This window comes from Danio aesculapii, chromosome 12 (assembly GCF_903798145.1).
Source record: "Danio aesculapii chromosome 12, fDanAes4.1, whole genome shotgun sequence".
Lineage (NCBI taxonomy): Eukaryota > Metazoa > Chordata > Actinopteri > Cypriniformes > Danionidae > Danio > Danio aesculapii.
The window spans coordinates 5,089,474-5,099,897 of NC_079446.1; the positions used below are offsets into that span (position 1 = coordinate 5,089,474).

At 37.6% G+C, this 10,424-nt stretch overlaps 1 protein-coding gene across 1 annotated transcript; it reads right to left on the minus strand.

Moving 5' to 3' along the window:
• Window positions 1-782: 782 nt before the first annotated feature.
• On the minus strand, window positions 783-9,625 carry LOC130238948 (uncharacterized). The gene is made up of 6 exons (XM_056470065.1): window positions 8,665-9,625; window positions 3,264-3,370; window positions 2,192-2,260; window positions 1,931-1,985; window positions 1,730-1,766; window positions 783-1,574 (listed from the first exon to the last, which is right to left on the minus strand). Exons 1-6 carry the CDS (start codon window positions 9,425-9,427, stop codon window positions 1,553-1,555), a joined length of 1,053 nt encoding a protein of 350 aa, XP_056326040.1. The 5' UTR covers window positions 9,428-9,625; the 3' UTR covers window positions 783-1,552.
• Between the last annotated feature and the right edge of the window lie 799 nt (window positions 9,626-10,424).

Here is a 10,424-nt window from a genome sequence, read left to right on the forward strand (position 1 = left end):
TGAAAAAATTACTTTTATGAACATTTCTAATCATTTAAAGTCATATATTGTCTGGGTTGGTGTTGTATATTATGCTACAAACACTTGTAATGAACTTCCACTACATTTTCTGTTTACTTATTTCTCAATATATTATTTCAAACTACTAAAACATCAATTTGTCACTTTGTCAAACTGTAGTGTTGAATTTTCAACATCGAAAGTCGACAGAGCAGAGATCAAGGTCTCATAATGCAATTCACAACCAGAAATTAATGGGAAAAAAAGTGTATTAAAAATACAGAGGAACACACACACACACACACACACACAAACACATGCCGGTATTTGACTGTATTGTTGTTGTTTTTTGTATTTTTGTTATTGTTTCATTTTCTTTGTATTTGTATCATCTCAAATTGTGTACCTTTTGTATATTCTAATAAAAATAATAATAATACAGAGGAATAAAAACTTGTATGAAATAATATACTGCTTTTATGAAGTGCTTTCTTTACTTTTGTCCATTTAGAAGGTTTACACTTGTAGACAGTTACATTTGTGCCACCGGCTGGAAGTAGAACATATAATAAACAGTATTTTTGCAAACTAAAAAAGTTTCATTAAAAGTGATGCACTATTTAATAACATGATCACGGAATAGTTATGAATGAAATCCTTGAAAAGCTTGAGATCTGCAGAAAAATTAAATCTGAAAATAAATACATAAATAAATGAGTAAAATAAATAATTCTGATGTTTGCAGTCAGTATGAGTTCTGTGGTCTAAAGAGGAGTCTGGTGTTCACCAAGGCTGCATTTATTTGATCAAAATTACAGTCAAAAACGGAAGCATAATGAAATAGTAAGAACTTTTGCATTCATATGCAATTGCTATGGGGTATATGAGAAAGGATGCTAAAGGACTTTTAATTTGTCTGTAACCTGGGTTAAGCGCTTCCGGTGAACTGTATGCCACTACCAAATCGGCACGGTTAAGGTCTGTAAATCGGCGATCTCCACTGGCTGAGTGATATCCAATATAAAGTGGGTCTCAGATTTTATAAGAAGCAGTGCATCAAATTACATTTCCCCCCATCATGTCTTTAAAATATGAGCATTTATTTTTACCCTAGTATATTCAATGGAGCTTCTGCGCTAGCCTGCTAATCCTGACTGGTGCGTGCGAGTAAACGGCTTCTCGATATACGCTTGTGCAACTAAATGAACACTGAAGTCTATTTAACTGATTATATTTTAATGACATTACAACATCGATGCGGTAAATGGAACCGCATAACATGGAAAAAGAAAAGACACATTAACCGTTCACTGGAAATCTATCAGTGTGTGAAGAAGCACTAGCTCTGCATATACCCTATGAACACAGCCTAAAAAGTCACTTTTAAAGTGCCTATAACTGGTAAACATTAGAGTCCTGGCAGTTCTTCAGTTACATATAAGAAAGATTGTCTTCAGGGTGAAAAGCTCAAGATCTGGCCCAGCAAACACACAAGTTTAATCATCTGTAGTTCCTCTGTTCAACCAAAAGACGGCGCTGTAAAGAATCCATTTCAGAGTAATGTTATCACTGTCCTGTTGAAGAAACACACGCACGCACGCACACGCACACACACACACACACACACACACACAAATAAGCGTCAACATAAAAGTATGCTGTTAATCAATATATTGAAGTGAATATTCTGCAAGGAAAGGAGGGTTCTGGATGGATGTTTCATCCTTACTGGTAGAGGGAACCACTGAGCACATCCAGAACTCCACCTAAAACAAGCAACAATTAAGTTTAAAATGTTTCTCTCAAAATGATTACATTACAACATACAATGCTGACATATAAACATATCTGAATCTGCCAAAAAAAAAGTGTACACAAAGAATATTTTCAGGACTAATCCAGTGTGCATCTTTTAATTTTATCACCCTACCTGGTTGACAGACGGTCTCGCAGATTACAGGACAAATATAGCAGTAGGAGCAATCCTGTGGAAGGAGAGATGAAGTGTGTGTAATGCACGTACATGTTAATGTTTTTTACTTTAATCAACTTAAAAGCCATCCATGCAAATATATATATATATATATATATATATATATATATATATATATATATATATATATATATATATATATATATATATATATATATATATATATATATATAGGTAATATGACAAAACTACATTTACTTCACATTGTTGGCAGTGTTCTGATGTGTCTCCTTCCTCGCAGGGACATTTGTCACAGGCATCACAGTGCTGAGAGCAAAGAGAAAGAGACTTACTGTATTGTACATCTCTGCTTAGGAAGGGATCATACCAAGTGTACTACAGAAAGTTCATGAGTCGTGCTAAAATAGGCAACATTAACACCTCATGCACTGATTACGGTCATGATGCCCATAGACTTCCACTGCAAAAGACTGTCATTGACTTAACATTGGATCAAACTTTGTGAACGCAGAACTTTCCATCAGATAGACATAAGGCAGGGCTCATTTAACTAAGATTACGAGCAGCCAATCACTAGCTTTCTAGACACACCTTAATAATCAGATACTGCACCGTACAACTGCCTCGTAGACTGTGATTAGCTGTGCTATCAAATGCTAATCATGCTAATTCATAATGGAAACATGCTAGTGTGATTATAGTAAACAGAATTAATTAGAGGCATGGCTGTATTCACACACTGTTGCCACACTTTAAACCCCCTGTAATGTGATTTTCACATAATAGGTCCCCACTATGATTCCCCATTTTTGTTGATCCAATTACAAGTAGACAGCAATAAATAGCCTATAGACAGTGGTAGCCTATAGACAGAGTCTAAAACGTTCAATCCCTACTGAGATGAAATGCCTTTTACTGGATTGCCTTATTCTTATAAACACTCATGTAGTTGAATGCTTTCAACCAGGTTCTAGAAACCACCCACTCTCTGTGTACTTACTGACAGAAATTCAGGCAAATTTTAACATAATAACAAAATGTAATACCTTGTAAAATCACTTTTAAGACATCTTAAGGGTCTTAATTTTTACTACTTTTTAGGACCCCGCTGAAACCATGGAATAACTACCTATTTAAATAAGGATGTAGTGAAATAGATTGTTACTGTAAAATAAAATTGCTCATAGCATGAAATAAAATCCAGGTCATACATGCACTCCTACAGTAATGCACTTGTGACCGGATCACTAAAAACACTTCAATATGAGGTTCAGTAAAATAGGTGCAGTGTGGTAAAAGCACGGTTTACCTCACAGACTGAGCAGAGTCCACAGAGAGAGCCGGAGCTGTACTGTACAGAGCTGTCCTCCCCCATGACCTCCTCTACAGTCTCTACAATTTCCTCTTCAGCCGCTTCTACATAGAGGAAAAATAAGGTTCAAGAAAGGCCTTTATTACTTAGTTAGTTTGTTATGGGTAAGGCATCAGAGACATATTCAGTAGTGAAGCCTGTAAGTGGTACATCCAATAGAAATGATTTCAGTAATTAGAATGTAGGGCGATGCATAATTTGTCCTTTGGAAACTGATTGGACTGTTGGAAGATGGGCATTGCTAACTAAATGGAGGATGACTTGACTGCCAGTTTGCAATCACTCAGGTGCAAAATGTTTATGATAATGATTATGAGGGAGTTTTACAAATGGAATCATATTCATTTGAAGCAGAGGCATGGCAGAAATGAATCGTGCACTTACAGAACCGCAATAAAAGACTGACAGCCCAGCCTTAATGGTATTGACATGACCAGAAGTGAAGAAAAGTCGAGGGCTGAGTGAAGGTTGTGGTATTGTTTAAAAAGTTTGATAGCTAAATATTACAAAATAATAAAGTGCACAGATACATCAATTACAACAAGCATACTTTACACACGTAAAAAAAAAATAAGAAGACTAAGTTTGGTGATAAACATCTTTCATCATCTGAATGCAGTTAGTTAAAGGGCACCTATATATGGTAAAAATCTACTTTTCAAGCTGTTTGGACAGACATATGTGCATGTATGGTGTATAGACTGTCATATTGGGGTGATATAAGCACACCCAGTGCTTTTTTTTTTTAATTTAACAACATAAAAAATGGTGGACCAATTGGAGCTGTTTTCAAACCGACCGCAACTTTACGTAGGAGAGCGGTCCCCCCGCCCACCAATATTGATTGACAGGCGCATCATATCCTCATCATATCCTCAGTTTGTTAATTCACGTCCGCCATTTTCAGCGTGAGTCGAAGCGATATCATTAAAGGAACACGCTAGCTCTATTTTTAGATGCAAGGCTCATTGAGCTCAACACAAGATCAATATTCTCCACATTATCGCTCTAATCTGAATTATTGGTTGTATCTTTAGGTAGGTTTGCAAACATGTGTACTTCTCATTGAGTCTACCTTATACTTCAGCCGTTTGCATTTCTCGCGATCCCAGAAGCTCCCTGTGATCTTAACTAGCATGCGTTTTAGAATACTAAACATCGGTTTCTATCAGGGTACACTCAAGTCGACGGCTGGGCGCTGCGGACCGCTGCAGAAACCTATGTTTAGAATTCAAAAATGCGTGGCGGGACGATTCGGGACACTTCATGTCTCTGCCGCGCCACAGAGAGTGTCTGGTGTGCCGTGTCGCGGCTTCGAGCGGCTTATCCGGTGCCTCAGTCAAAGTTAATTCAGTGTGCGTGGTTATTAGTTTCTGTGTACAAGCTCGGCACTTGAAACTAGCACACAGTTGGCTGTAAAACTGTACAAAGACACATATGATTTTGTACTCTCTGCTTGGTCTGTGTCTGAGTCGTACATGTACAGTACAACTGAATGCTGATCCTCTCCTCCTCCTTTCAATCTGCCTGTCTGTGTTGCAAACACAGAGTGGGTCATGGCCTCGCCCCCTTGTTACATTGGGCGGGAAGCCGAAACTAATTTACATGTGAAGCAACACACCCATAAATCAGCGAGCTGTGGACACGCCCCCAACATGACACTTTTGAACACATTATAATAAAAAAAATCTGAATTGTGTTTTAAACTGAACCTAAACTGGCACACTCAGAAGAACCATAATATTAATATTAAATCATAAAAAAGAGGTCAAATATGTGTCCTTTAAGAGAAAGCTAGTGTATGCTGAGATGGAGACAGCAGCTTTATTAGATTTCTAACAGCAGCTAAAACTGAAAAGCATTTTACAGTTGTAAACTTCAATTCACGTTGAACTGGTTGCTATATGCGGTCACGTGATACCCTGTAACATACTGTATCACATGTCAAGTTCATGTCAACAGCATTCAGCCACAACAGACTGAAGTGGTTGAAATATTTGAGCTGCCGTTCAGATATAGTGAGCTATTTCAGGGCCAATGTGTGACTTCATAGACTGACTGAGAGAAACACACAGGACTTCACACAGCCAACAACGGCTCTGTTCCAGAACCTACATAGACAACATTTTAACTTTATAAAGCCTACAGTGATTTATTTGATTGACAAACTTCTAAGGCCTGATGAACTTGATACAGGTCAAACTTTGTGACCTTTTTTCCCCCCCGTGATGTCACCTGAATATTTTTGGAGGTCACTCAGGGCATGTCCTACTGTATAACTGCTGAGATGAATTTCTAATTTAGCACATTTTGTTGGTTGTGAAACATTATTCCAATGTAATCCAAACCTAATCCCTACCACAAAACCTACACCAAATGACAAGTGAATAACAATGATGAACAAGCAACTTTCCCTGACTGTAAGCCCAAACTTGACATAAGCTAAACTTGTCCCTCAAGTCAGATGTTGATCCAGGAACAGGTTGCATTTGATCAAATCAAGTTCAGTGTCATTCTGGTAGCCATATTGATTGGCCAAACTGATAAGCGGTGTCACAAAAGCAGAATGAACAGTGGTACTATTTTGAACTGTAATTGATATATCAGCTGGAATCAAAAGAAAAGCACCGTGTGCGCTAGAGCTATTCTGCTTGTGCCTGTAGTTTGAATGAGCATTGAACTGTGAAGTGAAAGCTGCTCATTTCATTATAACTTCAATAGCAACAAACAAGTAAATCTAGTTTAAAGCTATATGAAACAGCACTATAATTCTCCACAACACTGACATGGAAACAGCTGAAACTCTCCACAGATCATCAACTATTACCGAGGGTTGAGAATCCTCATGATATGATATTATCACGATACTCGTGTCACGATATAATTGTATTGCAATTTTTAATATATTGCTACACTGTAAGACCCAACAGTCAACTTTATCAACTGAAATGAAGAGTTTTGAACTCAGTGTTGAAGGTAATGAGTTCATTAAATATCTCTTCAACTTAAATGGAGTAAGTTCACAGTACTCATATAGATTAGTTTAACTCACATGGTTAGTTGCAATCGGTTTCCTCAAACGGTTTGAGTTGCCTTAATTTATTGAGTTTTAAAATACTCAGTTGGTTTGAGTTCTCTTCATTTATTGGGGTTTACTGTGCTCAAATTGCTTCATTTACTCAAATGGAGTAAGTTCACAGTACTCATTAGGACTAGTTTTGAATTTAAATGGTTTGTTGCAATCGGTTTTCTCAAAATGTTTGAGTTGCCTTAATTTATTGAGTTTTAAAATACTCAGTTGGTTTGAGTTCTCTTCATTTATTGGGTTTTACTGTGCTCAAATTACTTCATTTACTCAAATGGGTTAAGTTCACAGTACTTATTAGGACTAGTTTTTGAATTTAAATGGTTTGTTGCAATCGGTTTTCTCAAACGGTTTGAGTTAGCTTAACTTTTTGGGCTTTACAGGGAATTTATTAGCCTTTTCAACTTTATGTTCCCAATGTACAACTTTAGCAGTATGTGTTTTTACTAAACAGAAACGTTTCTCACGTTTGTTGATCTCCCTTTAATTTTTTTGCTGCAGTGTAAACGTGGGATTTTAAAGCAGACAAAATGATTAGCACTTGAATGAAAACTTCTGCGATGCTGCAAACTTATTTACAGTATACTAACCTATAGCATGCTAAAGGTGAACCTGCTCACCAGAAAAAGGAAAAACCTCAAGTTAAACAGCACCATCTACTGGACTGTAATGAAATTGATTTGAACATTTAAAGGGCACCTATTTTAATATTTAAGATGCGTCTTTTGTGTCTCCAGAACGTGTCTGTATATTTTCAGCTCAAAACACCCATCAGATTATTTATAATACCTTTCAGAATATTGGGATTTTCAGCTCTGAACACAACGTAGCTGTTTTTGTTGCATGTGCCTTTAATGCTGGTTCTCCCCTACCCATCGTTCCCACGTGCCTGTCAGAGAGTGCCTCAATCTCTGGCTCGGCTGCATCAGATAAACAGCACAGTCACACACATAAAGGAAGCAGATCTCACGTAACGTTTGTGAGAAATACTTAATACTTAATTCAAGCCTTTCAATGAGTCACACACAATGTTGTTACAAAGTTCACGCACACACATAGACACACAGCGTGTGCTTTTAACTTTGCACTGATTTTGCACAGCAAATGTGACAGGACACATTAATATCCACTGCTGTATGGATATCCGTTATGTTGATGTACAAAATGAACCTGATTTAACGTCCACAAACCAGGATTGAAGCGTCTTCTTTTATAATTGTACTGACATGCAGCTGTGGTGATAAAGAGGGTAAAATCACTGTAATTCATTACAATCACGCACTGTCTGTTTTAAAACGTGATAAACTTGTAAAAGTCACTCTTGATCACATTTGATGATGACTGATGATCACAGAGAGATGAACAGATCTTTTAATCCTAGTTGCTTTGTACACATCCTGTCTTGTGGATATGATTATACGTGTTATTACAGAAGCATGTTAATACAGCTGTCAATCAATTCAGTGGGTGGGGAAACTGCACTCCTACGTCACATTGCAGTCGGCCTCAAAATGGGAGAGATTTGGATTCTATTTTAATGTCAGGAAATAAAAAAAAAACAGACTTGTTGTGTTTCTATCACCCCAATATGACTGTGGACACACTATACCTACATGCAGTTCTCTCCACACAGCTCACAAAAGATGATTTTCATCATAGGTGCCCTTTAAATAAATAGTGTAGTAAAACATTTTTGTTATTTAGACGTGTCTACCGATATACAGCAGTAATATTGCAATAGTATTATATATCAATATTTTCCCTCACCTCTACTTTTACCAAAGTACTAACATTAATGGGAGTCGCTGGCAGAAATGTGAGATCAGCGTTCATTTTGACAGCAAATTTTGATTTAGTTTTAGTTATTCGACTAAAATTCCATTTGTTTTAGTCAAATTTTAATCTGAATCATTTTAGTTTTAGTCGACTACATTTCATAAGGTTTTAGTTTTAGTTAACTAAATCGATTAACTAAAATATATTTGGTTTAATTTAAGTGTAATTTAATTAAAAGATTGTTTACATTTATTTCATTGTATACATTTATTCACTTTAAACTATTAAAAATGTAAATAAAAGTCACTTCAAGGTTTAAAGTTGTAGCAAGAAAGATCAAGATCCAATAATGCAATTCAAAAGCAGAAATAAATGCGGGAAAATTAAAAACATGAATATCAAAATACGTAAAACTGCTAATTTATGAACATTTTCTACTGTGATATTTGAACGTATTTCACTGTAATGAATAGTTACCTTCAGCTACAGCCTCCTCGTCTTCATCAGCATCTGCCTCTTCATCATCCTCTTCCTCCACAGCTTCTGCTTCATCTTCAAACTGTTGTGGAGACTCTTCTTCCTCCGCTAATCCTTCTTGTGCCTCTTCCTCTACGTTCACCTCAATCTGCTGCTCTTCGTCCTCCTCTTCTTCTCCATCTGCAATTTCCTCCTCTTCATCTTCTACTCCTTTGGTCTCTTCATCTTCCTCTTCAACTTCTTCTGCTCCATCAGCCTCATCATCTTTTTCTACCCCTTCTGTTTCTTCATCTTCCTCTCCCGCTTCTTCATCTTCTACTCCATCCGTCTCTTCCTCTCCTGCTTCTTCATCTTCTACTCCATCTGTCTCTTCATCTTCTGCTTCTTCTTCTCCTCCTTCTGTCTCTTCATCTTCCTCTCCTGCTTCTTCTTCATCCTCTACTGCTTCAATCTTATCATCTTCATCAGTTGTTTCCTCTTCATCTGCTTCTTCCGTTTCCTCGTCTTTCTCTTCTACGTCTTCATCTGCTTCCTCTTCTTCCAGATCTGCTGTATTCTGCTCCTCAGCTTCTTCCCCTTCTCCTCCGTCATCTTCAGATGCGTTCCCATCACCGGCCTCCTCCACTTTCTGACCTCCAGCAGGATCCAGACCCTTCACCTCCTCATTCTGCAGCCTTTCTTCAGCTTCTACCGAATCCCTGAACGTCCCAGAGCCGAGCAAAGCTACGACAAGCCATACAATCCAACAGCGAGAAGCCACCATCTTGCTCTCTCACACAAGCGCAACAGGAAAAACCAGACTACAAATATTTGTTTGCATCCACCCAAAAGCAAGCAGCTTCTAGTAGAGTTAAAGGATCCTGGATTGCATAGAGAGAGACAGTTTACTTGTAGCTGCGGTGGCTGAAGGGGTTTGAGAGACGGAGAGGGCTGTTCACTGTTGTGGGATCACATGCACACTCGCAGCATTCAGAGAATGGTGTAGAACAGAGGAACACACTGATTGACAGGGCCACATGCACAACACACACTTCTGTAGGCCTCCATTATTATATCTGTGTGTGAGAAAGTGACTCGGTCAAACTGCTGAGGGAAGTTTTGATTAGTTTTGTTTGAGTGATCAGTGTGTGGATTACTTTGGTTGTTACCAGTGGTGGAAAGAGTACTGAATAAGCATACTTGAGGTAAAAGTAACGTTACTTACTCAAAAATGTAGTGCAAGAGGAGTAAAAGTCTCTGTTGTGAATATTACTCAAAGTAAAAAAGTCGACCTGTCAAAAGTACTCAAGAGTAGTTTTAAGGCTGTTTAAGGCTGATTCATTTACATGTAATTTGAGGATGTGTGTAAACGTAACATTCTGTAGTGCATTTAGTTATTGCGCAGCAGGCACACAACATCATAAGACGTTAATATTAGGTTAGATTTAGGTTGTGATGTCAGGTGACCAAAATTCAGTGTCTATCCATTTATTTTTTTGATGTTCAATACAACGTCAAATGACGTTGATATTTGGTTGATTTTAGGTTGTGTTAGAAAGTGACCAAAACACAACATCAAGCCAACATCTTAAACCAACGTCATATTGACGTCAAATACTGACATTTATTCTTCAGGTAAAGCAACCAAAATCCAACGTCTGATAGACGTCACAGTGGTAACTTTTACACAACGTCAAGCTCAGTGGTGTAGTCCTAAAAAAAAAGGTGGTGTACTATTACCCACCCAATTCAAATTTTAAAAGTAGGCAAAGAAACGATGA